The sequence below is a fragment of the Phocoena sinus genome, chromosome 3, assembly GCF_008692025.1.
Source record: "Phocoena sinus isolate mPhoSin1 chromosome 3, mPhoSin1.pri, whole genome shotgun sequence".
Taxonomy (NCBI): domain Eukaryota; kingdom Metazoa; phylum Chordata; class Mammalia; order Artiodactyla; family Phocoenidae; genus Phocoena; species Phocoena sinus.
In genome coordinates this window covers 78106700-78132976 of record NC_045765.1, presented here as the reverse complement: position 1 = coordinate 78132976, position 26277 = coordinate 78106700, and the positions used below count along the sequence as shown (strand labels likewise).

Below are 26277 nucleotides of genomic sequence, written 5' to 3'. Positions count from 1 at the left end.
TATGTTTGAAATTTTTCATAATTATAAAAATTAATATGGTGCACCTGAGGAATGGCACTAGAAGTGAGGAGACAGAGACTACTGCCTTCATTTTAAATTGTTCTATTTTCCCAATTCATTTCAACCACATGTATGAATTTTGTTTAAGAGAAAAAATTAGGATATTATAGGAAGTCCCCACATACGAACCTTTAAGTTGTGAACATTCAAAGATGCGAACGTGCATTCACATGTCCAATCGCGTAAGTCAGTTCACATGTCTGGCGTACATTGTCACATGCGTGCATCCTCTACAAGTGGTTGTGCTTTTTGTGTACTCTACTGTACAGTACTGTATAGAGTACAGTAGTACAGTATCTTTATTTCAAGCTAGATCTGCAAGAGGACGACTTCATTGAATTCCTTGCTGTGCAACAGGAGAAATTTACTAATGAAGACCTGATGGAACTGGAGGCCCAGAGAAAGGATGAAGAGAAAGAGGAAGAAGTAGTAACTGAAGAACCGAAGAGATTCATGATGCAGGAAATGGCAAGGGGATTTTCTTTATTTGAGGAGACACTGTTAGTTTTTGAGGCACAGGACCCGAATGCAGAACGGTACACGAAGGTTGCAGCAGCCATTCAGAATGCAATCCAGTGCTAGCGTGTCATCTATGACGAGAAAAAAAGAGCTACTAACCAGACATCACTGGATCGTTTTTTCAAGAGGTTAGATAGAACTGAATCCAGCAAGGAACCAGAACCTGTGCCATCCACGTCAGGCATGAGTGAAATTGCAGCTTGCCCTCCATCTCCTGTTGCTGACGATCCTTTGGCTCTACCATCTCCCACCTCCTCTCCCTCCTCCAGTCAGTAACTCTTCTTGCCTGTTCACTCGATGCCAGCCCCTGTATGCCAGCTGTGGTACTGCACTATAGTACTTTTCAAAGTACTATACTGTAGGATTAAAAATGTTTTACTTTTTGTGTTTGTTTTTTACATATTATTTGTGTGAAAAGTATTATAAACCTATTACAGTACAGTACTATACAGCCGATTGTGTTAGTTGGGTACCTAGGCTAACTCTGTTTGACTTACAAACGCACTCTCGGAACGCAACCTGTTCATATGCAGGGGACTTACTGTGTACAGATGATGAACATAGACTTTTGTTAGATTCCTGAATATCAGGCCTAGGTGATATGTTTTAAAGGCAAAAAGGGCAATTTTAAGGTATTGAAAACTTGTGGGTACGCAATGGCTAATAAGCTTATGTATTTAGGTACATCAAAAGGTAGTAGAGATGGGGAAAATGTATGAACATATTAATCAGTACATTTCAGAAGGCTTATACAAATAAATTAATACAAAATAGAAAACCTTAGATGGTTTCTAAAGGAATGACCCATGGTTTACCTTTTAAGATTAAATTTTCCCCATAAACCCTTTACTGGTATGTTCAGACAGATCTCCTCACTAGACAGACCACCGATCAGTTTCAGGTAAAAGTTTTTTATGACATTACACCTACTTTCTTACATAGGTTCTGGGACACTAGAGCTTTATAAGAATAGAAATTTCTAAGTAGTACAACAGATAACTGAATTCTGTGGAAAAACCATACAGAGACTAGCTTTGCCAGAGCAACAGGAAAAACCTTTTGCCCTAAACCTAACAATATTTAATGAACATTACAAAGACCAAACCCTTTACGCACAGTTTTTTTATTAACAAAGAGTAAAGGTTTCTCATTTTTATTATTTCTCTTACCTTTAGAGTTGCTCCCACCCAAAAAGAATAACAGGTGTCAACAGGCTTATTAGGTCTTCCATGATAACCATTTTGTTGTCTCATTATACACCACCTCTTTATCCTGTTCAATTCTTTTTCTGAAAAAACTTCTTCTAGTTTACCCATCAGGCACAGTGATGCAATGCCACAAAAAGTTGATCCTCCTGTTAATTAAAACCACACAATACTTTAAACTTATTAGATGTCTAGGAAAATAATATGAAATGATTGAAGAAAAAAAGGGTTAAATAACTCTAGAAAATAGTGAAATAAAATTAAAAGACAATTAATTTTACTTTTATTTCACTATTTTATTTACCTTAATTTCACTATTTAAAATAACCACTAAGCACTGGAGTCTTCAATATGAACTTGATGAAATAGAAAAAAAATTAAAATAACTTAAGGCCGTAAGAACAATTTTTTAAATGAAAAAAGATTTAGAAAGTAGTTCAAAATTATATGGTTAATGGGAAAGTTGAAACTAAAATCTAGAACTCCTACTCCCTGTCTACTACTCTATCACCTGCGTCTGATTTTAATTCCCTTAAAGACAGTGTATTGATTATGGATTGAGGTTCCATCTGCCTAAAGCTACAGACTGATTTTCACATATAACATAAACTAGAAGCTTATATGTCAGCTTAAGAAATTTAAGGAAGAAAAGTTTCAGCCAAGGGCAAGAGTGTGTGTGTGTGTGTGTGTGTGTGTGTGTGTGTGTGTGTGTGTTGGGGATGGGGGTAGTATGGAGAAGAAAACTGTATCTGGAAGTAGATGCACAATACAGGTCCATGCTCACTATGGTAGACTGAGTAATGCCTCCCAGTGATATCCAGGTCCTAATCCCTGAACATGGGCATGCTACCTTATATGGCAAAAAGGACTCTGCAAATGTGATGTAAGTTAAGGATCTTGAGACGGGGAGATCATCCTGGATGGGGTGTACCCTAAGTGTAACCACAAGTGTCCCTATAAAAGGGGGGCAGAGGGAGATTAAACTACAATCAAAGAGGAGGCATTGTGACTATGGAAGCAGAGACTAAAGTGATGAGACAAGAAGTCAAAGAATGTCAGCAGCCACCAGAAGCTGAAAGAGACAAAGGAACAGATTATCCCCTGGAGCCTCCAGAAAAAACCTGCTCTGCTGACATCTTGATTTGAAGCCCTGTAAGATGCAGTTCAGACTTCTGGCCTCTGGAACTGTAAGAGAATAAATTTGTGTTGTTTTATACCCCTAAGTTTATTAAAATGTTATAGCATCAATAGAACCAATATAGTCACAAAGGTAATTACTTTCCTCGGGAAATGAAAAGTCAGTATTTTTCCATAAAGGAAAAAACAACAACAAAAAAACCCCCGCCACTTTCCATTGGCGTTTTCTGCTGTCAACCCCAAACAATTTGAAAATACTTATATTTCCAACTTATTACAACTTGACCTAGTGATTTTTATTAATTCCATCTCTTTAAATAGATTGTTCCTAATATGCCTCATCCTGTAACTTTCCTTCTGGTGTTACAAATCTTGGCTGTATTCTCTGGCAAAGGAAAAGTGAGCATTTTCTCTAGAAAATGCAAGGCAGCTATCACATTAAAAGAGTCACTGTCAAAAAATAAAAATAAATAAATAAAAGGGTCACACTGTAAGAACTATTTAGTCTTCAGAATTTTTCCCAATGGAAAAAAAAAGGGAGATCTATGTTAGTCATGAGTGAATTAAAATAAAAGTAAAACAAATTTATCATAACCTTTTAGAATAATTTCTATTCAGCAACTATCAATCTTATTTCCCCTTCAATGACCTACTAGTTTCAATTTCTCTTTCATGAGAAGCTGGCCATGACTTCAGGTATTATTACATCATTAAATATAAAGCCTCTAAGAGAAAGTACATAATCTTTAAAACTATCTACCAAGAAATAAAGACACACTTAATTGTTACTCTCCAAAATAACTGTTTGGATTTTTTAAAGCAAACTGGCACAATTCAAAATAAAAATACTCTTTACTTTGCCCAAATGACCAGATTTTGAAAATGACAATTTCTGAAGTAAGCCTGGTCTCTGAGTAGCCAAACACAGTCATTACAAAGTCTATTCTTTAAGCTAAAATCCACTTATCAACATTTACGAGAGGTTCCTGTGTAAACAATTTTAGAACACCAGTTCTAAAAATCTGGATTAAAAGTAGGATGTTAGAAGAGTGTTAGAGGCAGACAAAAACAGCAAGAAAAGACAGGTAACATTATGACAATAAGTACAGTAAGAAAAAGCAGGCACAAGAACTCAACTAGAATATCCTTTTGGGGCTAAATAGGATTAGGTCAATGATTCCTACAAGCTTCAAAAAACTTTGAGAATGTTACATCACTATATATATTAAAGTACAATTTAAGAATTCCTTCTCATAATAATGATCTGAATTCCTCAAGAAAAGATGAAATTCTGTTCATTATGCTCTGGTTGAAGAAGGTTATGAAAATAACCTTCTGTATCGAAGGCATGTAAGAGTACGAGAATATTAAGGCACATACAAATAAGAGAAAGATTTCCACCTGAAATTGCTGAAAGTTTGCCACCTAAAGTGGAATGCTTCAGTTATATGGATAATTAATGTACACAGAATACCACTGTCATAAAAAAATCACAGCTGGGAGGGACTGGTTCTCTCTTTACAACCTACCCCAGTTCTTCCAGTTGCAGGGTAAAGGAGATGTTACTGACTCTGGTTCTGTTTGCTATGCTTTACTTATGTTTTAACTTATTGTTCCCATAAGGTTTTAAAGCTCGTTTTTAAGCATTCTCTTAGTATCTATTTGTATATACCAAATAATTTGAAAGAATCTATGTGCTCTGAAATGTGTAATTTAAGATGGTCAACAAACATACAGCTAAAGTAGAAAGCTAAGTAAACAGGTACACAAATAAGTACATCATTTTACTCTTAAACACCACATGAAAAAGGTAAAGTGAGGTAGATTCAAGGGAGTTGAATGCTTAGACGAAATCAGGCCAAGTAAAGTTTAATACTTCTCTTCTGGATTAAGGAGTAGAGATATTCTAAAAGAATCATGGAATCAAATGAATATATGTGAACTTTTACATTATGAATCTCAAGAGGAAAAGTAGTTTCAATCCTAGCAAAGTAGGAAAATCTAATTCTTCCAAAACACATGAACATTTTCCCCTAAAACTGTACTATCATAAAAGAATCACTAGGATAAACAGAATCACAACATTTGATAATCATGGCCTAGAAGGGTACAATGTGCCTATTTAGTTCTTGTGACAAATGGACTCCAGGCTAAGCAGGTGTTGGAGAACAGCAGTTGAGTTAAAAAGAAAAAGAAAACAGTATATTAAGTAGCATTTAGACTGCAGAATTAGGACAAAGAACACATGAAAAAACTTGATTAACATCAAACTGTAGCAGAAGTACACATTCTAAATTCAGCCTTCCCAGCTTTCGGACGCAGAGTGGAATACAGCATAACTAACTCATCGAATATGTACTGGACAACTACAATATTCAAGGGCATATGGAGTATGACATAAATAAGACACGATCAGCTTACAACCTAGCAGAGAAGGTAAACAGAAGTAAATGGTACGAACCAAGTATTACGGGAATACAGAAAAGGGAGAAATTGCTTAGGGCTGGGGGGACAAGAAACAATGAAAGATTTTACAAAGAATGTGACAGTGAAACTAAGCATAGAAAGATGGGTAAAATTTGAAGTTTAAGAAAAGGGAAATGAAGAGAAGTAAAGGGGAAGCATTTCAAGTATAGGAAAAAGAACATTAGTAAAGTCCAGGGGTGAGAAGGCATGTAAGAACATTTGGAGAATACATTTTCTCTGCAACCTAGAGCACATGGAAGGGATCTCTCACATTACAAAGCTAGGCTGGCACTGGACCACGGAGAACTACACGAAGAGATTTAAATACGGGCAGAATGGTACTGCTGAACAAGCATAGGGTTTCAGGACACTTACCTGATATGTGAGCCTAGGAGTTAAGTTACTTACCTTCTCTGGGTAAAACGACAATAATCACTGTAGTGGTTTTATACTGTGTTAACTTGGCTAAGCGAGAACTGTTTCCCAGAATCCCCTTCTTTATATGGTCTGAAGCTAGAGAAATCTGTGTGAGATCTCTAAGGTGGAAGTGAAGCAGTAGCCATTGCCCTGGTTGTGGGCACAGAAGGTAAGAGACAAGGGTAGAGGTGCTGTGAGAGTCTAGCTTGCCCTTATTCTCCCATATACTTGGAATCCAAGTTCTTTCTACTTCTTGCTCTAGTGACACCAGGCCCACGAATGGATGTACAAACAACAGCCTTCCAGTTACATTCTGGCAGCTGGATGCACCTGGCTCTCCAGATTCCCCCACTTGTCCACCTGTGCCAGTGCCTCAGGAGAGCTTGTCAGTGACTCTTTCCTGATCCACCTACTACCCCTTTCAGGGCCTTACTTCTCCATCTTCTTCCACAACCATGTAAAATCTTACTCCTATAATAAATTCCTAGTCTTTAATATTCATAGTGATTTTGCTTCTGATTGAATCTAACTAATACAAAGATGTCCACTCTCGGAGGGCTGGTGTGAGGATTAAGTGAGAATAACTGTTAGCTGGCACAGAGCAGCTGCTTAATAAATAAATTCTTTTCCTTTTAAGTCCGTAAAAGGTTATAAACTGGTGACTAATGGAGGACTGGTGTGACTGGCAAGTTAAGAACAACAACAAAAAACAGAACAGGAGATTAAACACCCCAAATTCTGGATTTCTGGCTCTGTGAAAAATCAGTAGATCAGAATAGTTCCACATTCCTGAGTAGCAAAAACAGACTTGGAAGGAAGGAAAGAGCAGAATGATGGTTTTTAAAAATGTGCAGCTTGAGAGATATAAAGGTAGCTAGCTCTGCCTGGCAGGCACACAGAAAGGCAGTATGCAGCTCAGAAGCAACAGTATAGATTTGGAAACAAAGTGTGGGTGCCATCACCCCAGGGATGATTGACAGGGAACCATCTGTTAGTTCATTTAACTATGTGCCACATGTTACAAGTGTGGGAGATAAAACAGTGAATAAAACAGGCCAAAACCTCTGATCTCATGAGGCATATATTATGTGGAGACAGACAATAAACAAATAAATAAAATAAAAGTGATATGGAGAAAAATAAAGCCAGAAAGGGGGACAGAGAATGGGGTATGTATCTGTGGTTGGTTTGCAATTCTAAACAGGAGGTGTGTTTGTGGGTGGTTTGCAATTTTAAAAAGGGGGCTTTTCCAAAAATATCATTTGAGCCAATACCTGAAGGATGTGAAGTGAAGCCAGGTGTTTGCTAGGGATGGGAGTGGAGGATTCTATATCGAAGGAAAAGCAAGTATAAGAGTCCTGATATTTAGAAAGATGAATGATCCAAAGAAAAGAAGAAAGTTGGACTAAGATAAAGAGGTGAGAGGAAGAAACAAAAATAGTGAAGGAGCCAGAAACAACTTGTCAGGAAGAAGAACAAGAGGAATTGATACTTCAAGAAAGAAGGGGGCGAGGCTAACAGCTTCATTTGCTTCAATAAATAGAAGATGAGGAATGAGAAAAAAACACTGGATTTGAAATGTAGACCACTCATGACTTTAAAAGAAATATTTCATTTAAGTTGCTGAATCTTACACAGAAAAATTAAAGAACAAGCCATTTGTGTAGAAGGGCAAATAGTATACCTGGACCACTATTCTAAAAAGATTAATAAAAGGAGAAAAAGGGAGAACACCATGACTTCAGAGTGCCCAATCTGCAAGACTATTTTTTAGAAAGAGGTTTCTCTTGCCAGTGTAGACAGTGATAAGATAGGGAAGGGAGGCTATACCAAAGCCTTCTAGAGTAGTACTTCTCAGCTTATCTAACCTCACAGCACACAAGAACATTAAAACGTCTGACATTTGCAGAACACACAGCGGTGACCTGAGGAGCGAGCTCCTGACACCTAAACGGGAGCTCTAGACACCTAGGTCTTGGCTGCTCCAAAGGCTCAGGCAGCAATAGCTTGGCATGCCTATAGCCCATTTGCAGCACACCCTGTACTGTGGCACCCTGAGTAGGAAGCCCTCCTCTCAGGCTTTAGACCTTAAATCTACCAAGACAAAAAGAGTGTAAAAGGAAGATGTAAGCTTTTTGGCATGAACCACAGCCCATCAATGATGATCTTGCTGGGTGTGATCCTACTCGAGTCATATTGACTCCAAATCACTACTTGTGTGACTCAGCAAGACTTTTTTTTCCATCAGAGAGTATCATGTTTGAGCGGCCCTCTCTGTTTCATATCCCAGAGAACGTAATCCCATCTTCTGGGGAACAATAGTGTTTGTTCCACAGGTCTCCTGCACTGCAAAGTATCTCCTCCGCCTGAGTGCCAATTAACATCCTTTACGATAGTAAGCCCAGACCTCGTCTTCTCAGAAATTCTTATAGATGCCAGATTTCCTCTTTGTGCAACTACAAGTATACCCCTCCTTACCAAGTGGTGATGACCAGTGACATAATTGCTACTGCCACCCCCAATCTCATATAGACATACACAAGAATTATGATGTCCTAATTATAGTATGGCTTCAGAGGAAAATCCAAGACAGTTTTCTATACGCCCCTTAGTGACACATATACTCTACAAATACCACCGAAGGAGGGAGTGAAAATGTCAGAGAGGGAAGAGATACCTGATAGGACAGGTCCTAGGGAAAGCACAAGGAATGTGTTTTAAAAAAATGTTTATACATGGTTTACAGTTTACAAACCAGTTTCCCTCATATCTCTAAAAATAATTTTAAAGAAAGATATAATTATTTCTACTCTGTTGATGAGGAAATCCTCAGAGAGATTAAGTAAGGGGCCTAAGCCACATAGCTAGTGTTAGGGCTGAGACCTGAATATTGACGTGTTCTTTCTACTCTATCGTGCTAGCAGAGGGATGGACACACAGGTGAGCACAAAAACACTGCTGTGATGAAGAGGAAACAAGGATTTCACTCAGAGAGCCTCCCGGATCTGGGCTCTTTTTAAAAAAAAAAAAAAAAAGGAGCAAGGAAGTACATTTACTTCTATACGATATATTCCACTTGAAAGAGTTCAGGCTATTGATGTTTTGACAAACTAAGTGACTATCACTCACTCTGGTTCTGCCAAAATTGAGGAAAAGTGTGAAAGGAGAGACTGTATTAAAGTACGTAGTGAACATATGCTATGTGGCAAAATGTTTTATCACTATGACTTAGGACAATTATATTAAGGAAGGTAAAAAAAATTTTTTCTTCACAAATTCATTGATTCATGTTTAATATTCTGTATCTAGCTTTTTAGTATTACACCAAAGAAGAAAACGTGCTGTTTTCTAACAATATTCTAAATCATCCCAAGATGTTTTCATGCAACTAACAGCTGAAATGATCACCAGAAAGTGCTGTTTGAACATTCTGGTCTGAATAATCTCTGAATGGTTACTGACCTAGGAGAGGCTCGAGTTGGCACAGCAGTGTCAATAGAGAGAAGTAGGAAAGAAGACAGTCAGGCTGCACCAAGAGTTGAGACAGACTTCTGAGGTCCTACATGTTGAAGATACCATGATGTTATTTGAAGGAACAAAAGAAACTACATGTCCATTTATTTTAAGATGCCTTACCATGAGATTCAAGTCCAGCTCCCTGTGCCAACCCATTGTCATAGGACTGAAAAAGAAAAATATGTTCAGTTTAATAGGGAAATAATAATAAATAAATAAGTTGTCATTATGCTAATTTTTTGCCTCTTGATCTAATTTTAGTTCTCCTTTATATTTTTCAAAATATGCACTCTTTCCCACAATGAAATAGATCTAGGCATTTTCAAGTACCTGCTCTTGTCTTATTCACCAAGCCAAATCAGTAAATGTATGCACTAGGCATATTCTGAGAATAGACTGTTCAAAGATGGCACCTACATATTTAATTTCTACCCAATAAGAAGCCCCAACCTTTATTCCTCTCCCACTTTCAAGAATATATGAATTTAAGGAAAATGTAAGGATTTTATACTCCTATAACATTATAAACACAAATCTATTTTGAGGCTCTTAGGTAGCCAATGATAATGGTGCCTGCCTAAATTTGAATCTCCCCACATATCCCACAAAATCAAAACAGGATAAGAACAATACAACTACATAAAACTGAAACCTTGTCAAAGCTAGAAGACATGCTCAAGCTTCAAATTTCCTGTCTATAGAAGAGAAACATCAAATCCCACACTCCTGACGTACTTTTGCAGAGAGCAAGGGCAATCTATGAAAACTTGAGAGGAAGAGAGAGGAGGGGCGCTAATGGCAGGTCTGAGATTACCTAAAATCACTAGCTTAAATTACTAGGAAAAGCCTGAGTGTGAAATACAGGCAATCCTTGCTTTGCACAGTTCCAATATACACAGATTCCAGGTACCCCCGCTTAGTTAGGTAACATAGTATGGTTCAAATTTCAGTAATAACAATATATTAACAGCTAGCAACTGCATAAAGTACAAACTTGCTGCTAGCTCCTCAGTCCACAAACCATTACGTACATAATAGATGTGTATCACAATCGGTGACCAATCACGTCACCTTTTTCAAAGTCTGTAGTAATTGGTCACTGCACATGTTTTTCAGTTCACACAGACAGCAAGGTATGTGGCTGTGCTGTCTCGTTGTCTTTTAGTGATAAACCCACATGATGTTTTAAAAACATAATCAAAAAAGGAGACTGGCTACCAAAGATGAAAGTGCAGTAAAGAAATGAAAAGCAGTTAACACTGAAAGTGAAATTGAGATCAAACAGAGTAATATAAGAAACAGCTATCATGACAGTGCTGGCTGATTGAGACTAGACATGCAGTCAGAAAAATCAAGTGAAGGCGAAATACCTACATAAATGAGGAAAGTGGCTCTGATGAAAAAGATGGAGATGTTCTAGAGAAGAGATGCTGGCAAAAACTTCACATAAAAGGAACTCTCAGATATTTCACAACAATGAAAATGCAAAGGACAGAATGTTGGAAGCTGATACAAACTTAGAAAGGAGTATGATCATTTACCAAGACAGAAAAGATGCCTGCTCCATATTATAAATTATATAACGAGAAGACAAACAGTGCTGTTCAAGCTACTATTGATGAATGTTTTTACACAGAAAACACTTTAATATTCAATATTGCTAATGTTTTAAATTATAATGTACTAATAAATAAACATTGGTTTTACCATTTAAAAATTCTGTGTACATTTATAACAGTAATAGTTTTTAATGTTTTGGCAAAAAATTATAAAGGTCACAGAACAACTGCCATTTTTCCCACTGATGATTAAAATCACTGTGCATCATTTCAGCCTGCAAGACCATCATTACAGTCTGGCACTACCAGGCAAAGTGAGGATGCCTGTACTGTAGGAGCTCTGATAACACTGAACAGTGACTACAGAGAAAAGACCGAGGAGAGTGTGCAAGTCAAGGTGGCAGCATTCAATGGGCATAAGTCTGGTGAAGATAGTTAAAAAAGGAAGGGAGAAGGGCCCACTGAAGACCAAATAAATGAAAACTCCAAAGAGCAAAATGCAAAAACCTGGGAAACAAAAGAGAACCTTTCTCCTACCAGAAAATCACAGAACTCACAAACCTTCCCCAATCACTAAACAAACAAAAAGACACTCTAAATTAAAGAAATCATACTTTGTTTCTCTGCACTGAAAAGAGGGCACTCTTAAACTAGGAATTCTTGTAAGAAAAAAAAAATCCACTAATGACTAAACAGAAAAAAACAAATCTACACAAAGTAACTCTGAGATGAAAACACAACAGTCAGAATGAAAACATCCCAGTATAGGAAAATCTGCCTTCACCTCCAAAAAATGGTGATAAAGCAAAGGAAAACTATAATACAGCACCCCAAACTCAATTGCATATCCTCAAATAAGCATTCGGGAATATGAAAAGAGATTTACCGTTAAAAAATGAAAAGGATAAACATTAGGAAGAAATAAAAATTAAATGATTTCAGGAAAACATAGTAAGGAACATTTAAGAAAGGCTGAAAACAGCAAAGAGAATACAAATGAGATAAAGAAGTAAAAAGGGTCAGAGAGAAAGTGGTTGAAATGAAAGATAAGCAAAGAAAGAAAACACACTAAACTGGAATACCTAAAGAAAAAGGAAAAATAATGGACTACAAGTAGGTGTCAGCAAACTGGGCACTACAGGTTAAATTTGGCCTGTGGCCTGGTTTTGTACAGTCCTAAAGTTAAGAAAATGGTCAAACTCATTCCTAATAAAATAAATGCAAATTAAAAACACTGAGATACCATTTTTCACCCATCACATTGGTAAAAATAAAAACTGTGTGAAAACACATTCTATTGGTGACACTGTGTGGACACAGGCACTCTCATACACTGGTGGGAATATAAATTGGTTCATACCTTTTGTAGAGAAAATGGGCAATATCTGATAAACTTTATGTATGCATTTACTTTTTTTATACAGCAGGTTCTTATTAGTTATCTATTTTATACATATTGGTGTATATATGTCATTTCCAATCTCCCAATTCACCATACCCTCCGCTTTCCCCCCTTGGTGTCCATACTTTTGTTCTCTACATCTGTATCCCTATTTCTGCCTTGCAAACTGGTTCATCTGTACCATTTTTCTAGATTCCACATATACGCGTTAATATACACTATTTGTTTTTCTCTTTCTGACTTCACTCTGCACGACAGTCTCTAGGTCCATCCATGTTTCTGCAAATGACCCAATTTCGTTCCTTTTTTATGGCTGAGTAATATTCCATTGTATGCATGTACCACATCTTCTTTATCCATTCGTCTGTCGATGGGCATTTAGGCTGCTTCCATAACCTGGCTATTGTAAACAGTGCTGCAATGAACACTGGGATGCATGTCTTTTTGAATTATAGCTATCTCTGGGTATATGCCCAGCAGTGGGATTGCTACGTCATATGGTAATTCTTTTTTTTTCCTTTATGTTTATTTTTTCATTTTGAAAAAAAGCATAACATATGCTTTTTAAAAATTATTAAAATAAAACCCTAGAAAAGCATAACATATTTTTAAAAATTTATTTCATCAAAGGTATATACATTCATCATTTAGAAAGTTAAATGGTACTGAAAAATTTATAACAAAAATTTATAACAAAACAGTGATTCCCTGCATCATTCCTCACACTCCTCCAGTACCCTTTTCCAGAGGCAACCACTTTTCAGTATTTGGCCATTTCTTCTGGAGTATACATCTTGGTGCTTCCAAATAATATGCCTAGATCATACTGTTTTAAATTGTGACTTTTAGACATATTCTATCATTTATTATGGTAGATGAGCATCCAACTCTCTTACACCCCATTCCCCTCTGTTCCTGTGCCCCATGCTCCGAGGATACTACACTTTGCTTAAATCAACTTCTGTGATTATGTAACCTGTCTACGAAAATACAATTCACAGTTGAGCATTGTGGAGTATGGTTGTTTATTTTCTTATTTTTCCTGAAATTAACTGTTTCCTTTTCCCCCCATTTGTGTGTTTTACTTTGTAATGAGCGTCTAATAGACACAGCTTCTGAGAGACACAGTCAACCACCATTAGACACCTACCAGTGTCTGCCTTTCTCTTGAACAGAGCCCCCCACTCCTCCATCCTTGTCCTATCTGGGTTGAGTGCTCTCCACACTGTTGCGGAGCTGTCATCTGGGGACTTTCCTTCACTATCAACCTTGGAACTTCCTATGTTTTTCACCTGACTTGGATTTCTTATCTCTTCCTCTTTCTTGGTTTACTCTTTTGTTTTGGTGGAGAACATCCTCTAGGAGTCAAGGTAAAGAAGGATCTTTCCTTTGTCCCAGTGTTATGAAATTTCACAGTAATGTTCCTGGGTTTGAGCCTATTTTCATCCATTATAATGGGCCCTCAGTGGTCCTTTAAGGATATCTGGAAACTCAGATCTTTCCCTTCTGAGAAATCTTCTTGAACTTTTTTTTAACATCTTTATTGGAGTATAACTGCTTTACAATGTTGTGTTAGTTTCTGCTGTATAACAAAGTGAATCAGCTATACGTATACATATATCACCATATCTCCTCCCTCTAGAGTCTCCCTCCCACCCTCCCTATTCCACCCCTCTAGGTGGTCACAAAGCACTGACCTGCTCTCGCTGTGCTATGCAGCTGCTTCCCACTAGCTATTTTACATTTGGTAGTGTATATACGTCAATGCTACTCTCTCACGTCGACCTAGCTTACCCTTCCCCCTACCCGTGTCCTCAACTCAATTCTCTATATCTGCATCTTTTTTCCTGTCCTGCCCCTAGGGTCATAAGAAACATTTTTTTTTTAGATTCCATATATATGTGTTAGCACACGGTAGTTGTTTTTCTCTTTCTTACTTCACTCTGTAGGACAGACTCTAGGTCCATCTACCTCACTACAAATAACTCTATTTCATTTCCTTTTATGGCTGAGTAATATTCCATTGTATATATGTGCGACATCTGCTTCATCCATTCATCGGCTGATGGACACTTAGGTTGCTTCCATGTCCTGGCTATTGTAAATAGTGCGGCAATGAACATTGGGGTATGTCTCTTTTTGAATTATGGTTTTCTCAGGGTATATGCCCAGTAGTGGGACTGCTGGATCATATGGTAGTTCTATTTTTAGTTTTCTAAGGAACCTCCATACTGTTCTCCATAGCGGCTGTATCAATTTACATTCCCACCAACAGTGCAAGAGGGTTCCCTTTTCTCCACACCCTCTCCAGCACTTATTGTTTGTAGACTTTTTCATGATGGCCATTCTGACCGGTGTGAGGTGATACCTCATTGTAGTTTTGATTTGCATTTCTCTAATGATTAATGATGTTGATCAGCTTTTCATGTGCCTCTTGGCCATCTGTATGTCTTCCATGGAGAAATGTCTATTTAGGTCTTATGCCCATTTTTTGATTGGGGTGTTTGTTTTTTTAATATTGAGCTGCATGAGCTGTTTATATATTTTGCAGATTAATCATCTGTCCATTGCTTCATTTGCAAATATGTTCTCCCATTCTGAGGGCTGTCTTTTCGTCTTGTTTATAGTTTCCTTTGCTGTGCAAAAGCTTTTAAGTTTCATTAGGTCCCATTTGTTTATTTTTGTTTTTATTTCCATTACTCTAGGAGGTGGGTGATAAAAGATCTTGCTGTGATTTATGTCGAAGTGTTCTTCCTATGTTTTCCTCTAAGAGTCTGATTGTGTCTGGCCTTACATTTAGGTCTTTAATCCATTTTGATTTTATTTTTGTGTATGGTGTTAGGGAGTGTTCTAATTTTATTTTTTTACATGTAGCTGTCCAGTTTCCCCAGCACCACTTACTGAAGGAATTGTCTCTTCTCCATTGTATAGCCTTGCTTCCTTTGTCATAGATTAGTTGACCATAGGTGCGTGGGTTAATCTCTGGGCTTTCTATCCTGTTCCATTGATCTATATTTCTGTTTTTGTGCCAGTACCATATTGTCTTCATTACTGTACCTCTGTGGTATAGTCTGAAGTCAGGGAGTCTGATTCCTCCAGCTTCGTTTATTTCCCTTGAGATTGCTTTGGCTGTTCGGGGTCTTTTTTGTCTCCATACAAATTTTAAGATTTTTTGTTCTAGTTCCGCAAAAAATGCCATTGGTAGTTTGATAGGGATTGCACTGAATCTGTAGATTGCTTTGGGTAGTATAGTCATTTTCACAATATTGATTCTTCCAATCCAAGAACATGGTATATCTCTCCATCTGTCTGTGTCATCTTTGATTCCTTTCATCACTGTCTTATTGTTTTCTGAGTACAGGTCTTTTACCTCCTTAGGTAGGTTTATTCCTAGGTATTTAATTTTTTTTGTGGCAATGATGAATGGGATCGCTTCCTTAATTTCTCTTTCTGATCTTTCGTTTTAGTGTCTAGGAATGCAAGAGATTTCTGTGCATTAATTTTGTACCTTGCAATTCCACCAAATTCATTGATTAGCTCTAGCAGTTTTCTGCTGGCATCTTCAGGATTTTCTGTGTATAGTATCATGTCATCTGCAAACAGTGACAGTTTTACTTCTTCTTTTCCAATTTGGATTCCTTTTATTTCTTTTTCTTCTCTGATTGCCGTGGCTAGGACTTCCAAAACTATGTTGAATAATAGTTGGCAAGAGTGGACATCCTTATCTTGTTCCTGATCTTAGAGGAAACGCTTTCAGTTTTTCACCATTGAGAATAATATTTGCTGCGGGTTTGTCGTATATGGCCTTTATTATGTTGAGGTATGTTCCCTCTATAACCACTTTCTAAAGAGTTTTTATCCTAAATGGTGTTGAATTTTGTCAAAAACTTTTTCTGCATCTATCGAGATGATCATATGGCTTTTATTCTTCAATCTGTTAATATGGCGTATCACATTGATTGATTTGCGTATGCTGAAGAATCCTTGCATCCCTGGGATAAATCCCACTGGATCATGGTGTATGATCCTTTAAATGTGTTGTTGGATTCTGTTTGCCAGTATTTTGTTGAGTGTTTTGCATCTATATTCCTCAGTGATATTGGTCTGTAATTTTTTTTGGTAGATCTCTGTCTAGTTTTGGTATCAGGGTGATGGTGGCCTAGTAGAATGAGTTTGGGAGTGCTCCTTCCTCTGCAATTTTTTGGAAGAGTTTGAGAAGGATGGGTGTTAGCTCTTCTCTAAATGTTTGATAGAATTCACCTGTGAAGCCATCTGGTCCTGGACTTTTGTTTGTTGGAAGATTTTTAATCACAGTTTCAATTTCATTACTTGTGATTGGTCTGTTCATATTTTCTATTTCTTCCTGGTTCAGTCTTGAAAGGTTGTACCTTTTGAAGAATTTGTCCATTTCTTCCAGATTGTCCATTTTATCGGCACAGAGTTGGTTGTAGCAGTCTTTTATGATGCTTTGTATTTCTGCAGTGTCCGTTGTAACTTCTTTTTCATTTCTAATTTTATTGATTTGCATCCTCTCCCTCTGTTTCTTGATGAGTCTGGCTAAAGTTTTATTAATTTTGTTTACCTTCTCAAAGAACCAGCTTTCAGATTTATTGATCTTTGCTACTGTTTTCTTTGTTTCAATTTCATGTATTTCTGCTCTGATGTTTATGATTTCTTTCCTTCTACTAACTTTGGGTTTTGTTTGTTCTTCTTTCTCTAGTTCCTTTAGGTGTAAGGTTAGATTGTTTATAGGTTTTGGATCATCGTGTTTTTGTTGTCATTTGTGTCTAAGTATTTTCTGATTTCTTCTTTGATTTCTTCAGTGATCTCTTGGTTATTTAGTACATATTGTTTAGCCTCCCTGTGTTTGTTTTTTATGGGTTTTTTCCCTGTAATTTATTTCTAATCTCATAGCGTTGTGGTTGGAAAAGATGCTTGATATGATTTCAATTTTCTTAAATTTACCAAGGCTTTATTTGTGACCCAAGATGTGATCTATCCTTGAGAATGTTCCATGTGCACTTGAGAAGAAAGTGTAACCTGCTGTTTTCAGATGGAATGTCCTAAAGATATCAATGAAATCTATCTGGTATATTTTGTCACTTCAAGCTTGCGTTTCCCTATTAATTTTCTGTCTGGATGATCTGTCCATTAGTGTAACTGAGGTGTTAAAGTCCCCCACTATTACTGTGTTACTGTCGATTTCCTCTTTTATAGCTTTTAGCATCTACCTTATGTATTGAGGTGCTCCTATGTTGGGTACATATATGTTTATAATTGTTATTGTCTTCTTCTTGGATTTTGGTCCCTTGATCATTAGGTAGTGTCCTTTCTTGTCTTTTGTAACATTCATCAATTTAAAGTCTATTTTATGTGATATAAATATTGCTACTCCAGCTTTCTATTGATTTCCACTGCACGCAATATCTTTTTCCATCCTCTCACTTTCAGTCTGAATGTGTCCCTAGGTCTGATGTGAGTCTTTTGTAGACAGCATATATATGGATCTTGTTTTTCTATCCATTCAGTGAACCTGTGTCTTTTGGTTGGAGTATTTAATCCATTCACATTTAAGGTAATTATCAATGTGTATATTCCTATTTTCTTAATTGTTTTGGGTTTGTTTTTGTATGTCCCTTTTTTCTCTTGTGTTTCCCACTTAGAGAAGTTCCTTTAGCATTTGTTGTAGAGCTGGTTTGGTGGTGCTGAATTCTCTTAGCTTTTGCTTGTCTGTAAAGCTTTTGATTTCTCTGTCGAATCTGAATGAGATCTTTGCCAGGTAGAGTAATCTTGATTGTTGGTTGTTCCCTTTCATCACTTTAAAATATCCATGCCACTCCCTTCTGCCTTGTAGAGTTTCTGCTGAGAAATAAGCTGTTAATAACCTTATGGGAGTTCCCTTGTATGTTATTTGTCGTTTCTCCCTTGCTGCTTTTAATAGTTTTTGTTTGTCTTTAATTTATGGCAATTTGATTACTATGTGTCTCGGCATGTTTCTCTTTGGGTTTATCCTGCCTGGGACTCTGCGCTTCCCGGACTTGGGTGGCTATTTCCTTTCCCACGTTAGGGAAGTTCTAGACTATAATCTCTTCAAATATTTTCGTGGGTCCTTTCTCTCTCTCTTCTCCTTCTGGGACCCCTATAATGCAAATATTGGTGCATTTAATGTTGTTCCAGAGGTCTCTTAGGCTGTCTTCATTTATTTTCATTCCTTTTTCTTTATTGTGTTCCGTGGCAATGAATTCCACCGTTCTGTCTTCCAGGTCACTTATCCGTTCTTCTGCCTCAGTTATTCTGCTATTGATTCCTTCTAGTGTATTTTTCATTTCAGTTATTGTATTGCTCATCTCTGTTTGTTCTTTAATTCTTCTAGGTTGTTGTTAAACATTTCTTGCATCTTCTCGATCTTTGCCACCATCCTTTTTCTGAGGTCCTGGATCATCTTCACTATCATTATTCTGAATTCTTTTTCTGGAAGGTTGCCTATCTCCACTTCATTTAATTGTTTTTCTGGGGTTTTATCTTGTTCCTTCATCTGGTACATAGTCCTCTGCCTTTTCATTTTGTCCATCTTTCTGTGTATGTGGTTTTTCGTTCCACAGGATGCAGGATTGTAGTTCTTGCTTCTGCTGTCTGACCTGTGGTGGATGAGGCTATCTAAGAGACTTGTGCAGGCTTCCTGATGGGAGGGATTGGTGGTGGGTAGAGGTGGGTTTTGCTCTGATGAGCAAAGCTCAGTTAAAACTTCAATCCACTTGTCTGCTGATGGGTGAGGCTGAGTTCCCTCCCTGTTGGTTGTTCAGCCTGAGGTGACCCTGCACTGGAGCCTACAGGCTCTTTGGTGGGGCTAATGGTGGACTCTGGGAGGGCTCATGCCAAGGAGTACTTCCCAGAACTTCTGCTGCCAGTGTCCTTGTCCCCACGGTGAGCCACAGCCTCCCCCCACCTCTGCAGGAGACCCTCCAACACTAGCAGGTAGGTCTGGTTCAGTCTCCTATGGGTCACTGCCCCTTCCCCCTGGGTCCTGATGTGCACACTACTTTGTGTGTGCCCTCCATGAGTGGAGTCTCTGTTACCCCCAGTCCTGTCAAAGTCCTGGCATCAAATCCCACTAGCCTTCAAAGTCTGATTCTCTGTGAATTCCTCCTCCCATTGCTGGACCCGTATGTTGAGAAGTCTGACATGGGGCTCAGAACCTTCACTCCAGTGGGTGGACTTCTGTGGTGTAATTGTTTTCCAGTTTGTGAGTCACCCACCCAGCGGTTATGGGATTTGATTTTACTGTGATTGTGCCCCTACCGTCTCGTTGCAGTTTCTCCTTTGTCTTTAGACGTGGGGTATCTTTTTTGGTGAGTTCCAGTGTCTTCCTGTCGATGACTGTTCAGCAGTTAGTTGTGATTCTGGTGCTCTCGCAAGAGGGAGTGAGTGCATGTCCTTCTATTCCGCCACCTTGAACCAATCCCTCCGTATGCATTTACTTTTTGATTAAGCAATTCCACTGCTAGGAATTTATTCTGAAGTTATATTCCCAACAATACATAAGTACACATGTATAAGGTATGAATTTCAACACTGTTCCCATTTGGAAAATACGTAGCCTATATACAGAAGAGTTGGAAAAAGCTATGACATGTGCACATGATGGAATACTACAAAACTGTTAAAAAAGAAATGAGGAAAATTTCTATGACCTGATATAGAGTGGTTTTCAAGCTATATTGTTAAATGTAAAAAGCAAACTGAAAAAAGTACTCTTTTGAGTAAGAAAGCAGAAATAAAAATGTACATATCTGTTCATCAAAAAGAAGTACAGGGAGGCCTAACCAAAAACTAATGAGAACGTTTACCTACAGAGTGAATGGGAACAAGGTGGTAAACATGGGAGTTAGGAAGGGGGTGGAGATAGAAGGAACAGGAAGCCCTGTGAGTTACACATCTCTGAATATAACTTTTTGTATAGTTATGACTTTCAAAACCGAGTTAATATTTCACATATTAAAGAAATAAAATCAACAAAGTTGGGGGGAATCCTAAAATAGAATCCAAACAGAAACAAATAAACAACTTTATTTCAAATAAATTAACATAAACAAACTAAAGGTTGGGGGTGGAGGGAATAAAAGAAGTAACTCAAGTGTTTCTTAAATATAACATTTTGACTATATACCTTCAGGCGCTAAACAAAAGGAACCAATGCATTCTGGATAATAGTAGACAGGTTTGTCACTCTCTGAGAAGGGAGTTACAAATGAAAAAAGGAAGGTTAAAATGAACCTAGTGGTATTGGATTAAAATTTGAGGTATTAGTGTGAACTCACGGTTTTTGATTGATAGAGAAAAAGATATAGATGTGTATAAGTGTGTAAGGGGGATGTCTGCGTATACATATATACATTTCCTACCTCTGAGAGAGGGGCTAGAAGCAGTGATATCAATAAGTACCAATAAGCACATTTTGTGCCCAAATCGTGGTTTCTAAACATCACCCTCCAATAAGAACTAGAACTCCTTGAAGAAATGACCAATTTCAGAACTGAGGCTGGGAAATTAAACTATGAACCTGGAATATCTTGTACCAGAAGACAAGGAGGTGCTCAAAGAATGAAGGGGACATACCAAAAGGGCACAAGGGGTTTTTGCTGGCTGACGGGGTGAAGGGGTTTTTGCTGGCTGAATCTGGGACAGCATCAAAATAAATAATGATAGTTACAGATAATAACCCATTGAGTAAAACAAGAATCTAGAGTGCCTGTTTAAATTAAATAAATAAATTAAGTCGATAAAGGTGAAGGGAAAGCTTTCCATAACTGTAGAATTTTAACTGATAATTACAGAATGAATGATGGAGTTGGAAAATATCAATGCATACTAATACTAGTGGAAAAGTTTGATGAGGGACAGGATATTTATACAGTCTCCAAGTATCTCACCATGAGATACTAAATAATTACAAAGGGAAAAATGCTAACTTTACAGAGGAAAATCTGGCATACACCAAGTGATTAAAGTTAACCAAGTGATTAAAGTTAACATCACCAATAATAGAGCAAATCAACATGTTGTATCTCCAAATACAATGCACTGAGAAGAACATGGTGTTATTTCTGCAATATTCATGCCAAAATGTATATCTCCCACTTTTGTCTATAACATAAATCTCCTTTCCTCTTAAAACTCCTTTTATAAAGCAGAAACTAACACACCACTGTAAAGCAATTATACTCCAATAAAGATGTTAAAACTCCTTTAAAGGTTTCGTCTTTCTGCCTCCACAGGCTTTTAAAAACCTGTGCTATTATAGATTCTATAAAATCTGATTCACATTCACACATTCAATTAAAAATAACTCCATTCCTCTAAGAACTTACATTTTTGTTCTGAAATATGGACTAGTAAAAGTTGAATTAACAGCCTAAAATATTCTAATCTATAAAAATTTCATATTTAGGAAGTAAAATAGACCTGGGAAGCAGCACTTCTATTTCTCTGGTTGTATATGAGAGACTAAAAAGTAGAGCAAAGGATAGTTCTGGCTGAGACTAAACTAAGTTTTCCTTACTATTGTTGATAAAAAGACTAAATTGTATTGTGTGAAAGAATAAAATTTCTACTTGATATTCTCCTTAAAATAAACCTTAGAGTAAAAAAAAAACCCACATAAAAGTATTAAGAAACCAAAAGTGATCCAAAAATCTACTGTCAGCCCAGTCAATCTTGCTAGTCAAAATAGCTTAAGGAACTCACACCTCACACCCAATACAGGAATAATCTCACCAAGGGCACTGTAATTCTCCTTTATGCTTGGCTGCGACTTCCCAATGATCCCTATTAAGATAGGTTATCAACATTTGCCTTTGAGATTTTACTATTTTTTGCTTCTAAGGCTGACTAATCTCTTTCTGCTAAAGACAGTTTCTTTGGACACAATCAGATTACATTTAAAATTTAATGGCTAAAGAGTCAAACTTCCCTTGAATATTATTCTTAAATGGCTATTCTGATCTATGATGTACCCAGAAAGCAATCTTATTATCCTTATTTCCAAATTATTGCTAGAAGAGATGAGGCATGCCCCAGCCCCCATATATCAGCAGTAATAACTTAAAACAAAGAGTCAATTTATCAACATAACTCACCATACTTCTTCTAATATAGTTGATGGCTTTTTTCATATCCATGCCAGACCAGTTGTTGAGCATATAGCAAATACAGGAAGCACAGTATACAAATCGCATGTCATTTTCACTGCCTTCAGGTACTGCACAAAAACTGAAAATAATAACCATATGATTTACTGTACTATAATTTATTTTTTTGTAGGGGGGTTAGTTAGAAACACCTACTTCATGTCTTCACTCACAGAAAAAGCTATCACTAAATACAGATTTAAAAACCATATACTACTTGTATTATTCAATAAAGGACTATTAATTTGAATAATATAAAACTATCTCTAAATCAACACTGTACTCCCAAGTTCAATTTCTGGGTAGCTTAACATACTACCACAGTTACTCTTTCCCAGATGCCACCACTCAGAGTAAGTTTCTTTGCTCTCAGCCATGGAAAGCTATGGCACAGTGGCTTGAGAATTAATAGCAGAAAAAGTAGCAGGGCCCTATTGGGTAGTAAGAAATTCTCAAGCCCAAGTTCTGCTTATGTGAAATTTCTTCTCAATGTATATATAGATAACCATTAATTAACTGATCATATTGGTTTTTGTTTTTGTTTTTGTTTTTGTGGTACGCGGGCCTCTCACCATTGTGGCCTCTCCCGTTGCGGAGCACAGGCTCTGGACGCGCAGGCCCAGCAGCCACGGCTCACAGGCCCAGCCGCTCCGCGGCACATGGGATCCTCCCAGACCAGGGTATGAACCAGCGTCCCCTGCATTGGCAGGCGGACTCTCAACCACTGCGCCACCAGGGAAGCCCCGATCATATTGTTTTAATTTTCACATATTTAATTAGTTTTAGAGAAGTACATAATAGTTTGTATTTCATATCTATTCTTTTATTTATAAATAAGGATAAGATAGCAGTGACCAAAAATAAGGATAAGATAGCAGTGACCAAAGACTATAATGAATTATTGAGAAATTAGTCACATGTACTTGCTGAGGTAAATATTTAGTTTTATAGTATTTCCAATTAATGTCAATTTACCTTATATGTTTCCACTAATTTTCCCCTCATCAACAGCAGTGTTTTTAAAATACTGACAGGAAAATAGACACAGCAGTAGATGGGCTACAGCAATAACAACGTGGCAGGATTTGTTTGCAAAGTCTTTTCTTTAGATAGCATCACTACTGCTTTATCACTTCCTAAACTTAAAAAAAATGTTTCACCTTAAAACTTTTTTTTTGTTAGACACACCACTCAAACCATCAAATATTAATGAACTCACTACTTTTTCTATCCTTTAATAATATCACAGAAACTACCTACACTAGACTATAATAATATTCTGTGTTCATCCCTTTTTCCCCCATCACTATGTCTTAAGGCATAAAAGTTTAGATTAAATGTATATCTGCTTCAAAATGTCCGTTTTTTTTACCCAGAATGTAAATTAAAGTAGATCCTAATCCTGAAACTATTAAACCATTATTTATGGATCTATTATCGCCTTTAAAAAAAAGAAAAATGAACTAAGAAAAAATGGAATTGTTATTGTGATTACTTTTATTTTCATTCACATAAGAAATATTTCACTGATTAGGCACTTAAACCGTATGTATACAGTGAACTTTAGGTGGTTCTAATAAGAGTTTATGATAAACTCTACAATTCTAGTATAGTATTATATCTACTTTTAATTCCAAATAATTTTTCTTAAAAAAAAAAAAAAGACAAGTAACAAAGAATGACCCATACCTTCCATCTTCTAGCTGAAGGGCTCTCAAGCCTGCTAAGCAAGCTTCTTTATTTACTCGGCTTAGGTCATCTCCAAGAATAACTAAGCATGAAAGGCCAGTGTAGGTCATTGCTATGTGGCCACTATCATAAGGATGAGCTGTTCCAGGATTCTAGATTCAAAATTAATAATGTTAATTAGAAAACTGAAATGAGATCTTATTTCATTATGCAATTTGACAAGGTTTTAGTAAACAGTAAAATTAAATGTTGTTTATACTGATTTGCATAGACATCTGATAGAGACAAACAAAACTCAATTTCGTGTATGTCTCAACGTAAGTATTATTGAATACTTTCCAGGCTACGTAATTTTCAATTTTATCCTCAAGTTTATGGAAGTAGATTTGATATTCAAATAAGCCATATTATTTCAACTTCCTATTTGACCAACCATATCACTTATAATTTAAGTCTTATAAAGTTAGAAAAGCATGTAGAAATAATTATTTTTTATGCTGTGCAAATTCAAATTAAATACCACAGTAGTGATCACCATTTAAAAATCCTACAAAACAATACAGTTGAAAAACATTATTCTATTCTCATATGGTTTAATTATTTGAGTCTCTAATAATATTAACACTTAGAATGACAAAAAAATGCAAAGAAGAGCTCCAGATACTAATATTGAAAAATTCTCTAGAAATAAAACAATCTAATTTTTAAAGTTTAAATTACCAAATGAGTATTGATTGCAAAAAGTCTTTTGTGAAGACTGTTAGACTAGTAATTGCCCAGGCAGAGCAAACTAGGAAAGTCAAACTAGGAAACTCATATAACCAGAATATTTATTAGATTAGTTTCACTGATTTGACTGTTTCAACAAAACTATCCACAGTTATCAAACATCTCTTAAGGTTTATAAAATATGTGACTCCTTGTAGGAAATCCTGTAGACTCTAGCTGGCACTGGCATAGATAAAATTAATTTAAAAACTTATTAAAGTAAAAGTAAAAATGTAAAACCAAGTAACTTTACATTCTGCAATACACAAAGCATTTAAAGTTTTATAATTATTTTCAAATAGCCAATCCTGTTTGGTTATTTTAAAAAGATGATTTCACTTAAAAAATGTAAAATTTCACATTGTACTATTTCTCAGTTTAAGAAAGTTTTAATTTTGATAGAATAAGAGTGTATTTTAAATTCATCTTTCTCACAGGATTTCCTTCTGTTTTAGTTTGGGCTCATAAATAATTGCTTCAAATACTAGAATAACTGCCCATAACATTAGAAAGTTAAAATGAAGCTTGTACCAAGATTTTGGTTAAAACAGACTCCTCTGCTTTCTACAATAAATGTTAACTTCTACACTACTGTAAGGCATCAAATCCTGGCTCTACTACTCACTGCTGCATTTTCTCATTCTGGAAAATGGAGATATTAGTACCTCTTTCACAGGGTTACTGTGAGGATTACATAAAATTACTGTCTATACAGATGCTAGTTATCTTACTGATGATGATGCAAGTGCAAGGCAAATATCAAAAGGGCCACTACTTCTTTGGAGTCACAACTCAAGGGTCTTGAAACCACTAGTGACTTAATCAGAATACTTTGCTGCTCACTGACCTTCTGTAGTTCTTCACAGAATAAGTTTGCAAAGGTGTTCAATATCCTCTATAATCTGAACTCACCCCACCTATCCAGCCTTACATATACAATTCCTTATATGGTCTCACAAATATGACAAGCAAATTTTCACTGTGGTATTTCTTTCATTCTGAGCTCCTCCTTAGAACTCAAGCTTTAATACTCCTGGATATCCTATTCCACATTTATAATTGCCTTCTTAGAAATCCTGTAACATTTCATTTTTTCGTACTCAAACTAAGTATCTGCTATGTTAAAAACACTGTGGGGAATCCGAACAGAAATCAAATGTGGACCTTAACCTTGAAGGGAGAAGAGGGCTACTTGAATAAGTACACTACAAAGTAGAATGCTGTATGTGTCATGATGGAGATACAATAATACATGGATAAAGGATTGTTTTCTGCAGCAGAAGAGGAGCTTGGTTAGGTACAGATGAAGAGGCGGCGTTACAGGTAGAAGAAAAAGTAAAAGGAAAGCAGAG

The 26277-nt window shown here is 36.7% G+C and overlaps 1 protein-coding gene across 2 annotated transcripts in view; it reads right to left on the bottom strand.

The window, feature by feature from the left end:
- The window catches only part of PGGT1B (protein geranylgeranyltransferase type I subunit beta), a 56578-nt gene that overhangs the window by 8882 nt on the left and 21419 nt on the right, over positions 1–26277 (bottom strand). For both annotated transcript variants that reach the window (XR_004349321.1, XM_032627948.1), the window contains exons 4-7: positions 24158–24309; positions 22418–22550; positions 9441–9486; positions 1749–1933 (exon numbers count right to left, since the gene is read on the bottom strand). Coding sequence is in view for 1 of the 2 variants with exons in the window: in XM_032627948.1 (XP_032483839.1) it covers positions 1749–1933; positions 9441–9486; positions 22418–22550; positions 24158–24309 (516 nt within the window). In the remaining variant the exon portion in view is untranslated. The remainder of the gene's footprint in view (positions 1–1748; positions 1934–9440; positions 9487–22417; positions 22551–24157; positions 24310–26277) is intronic.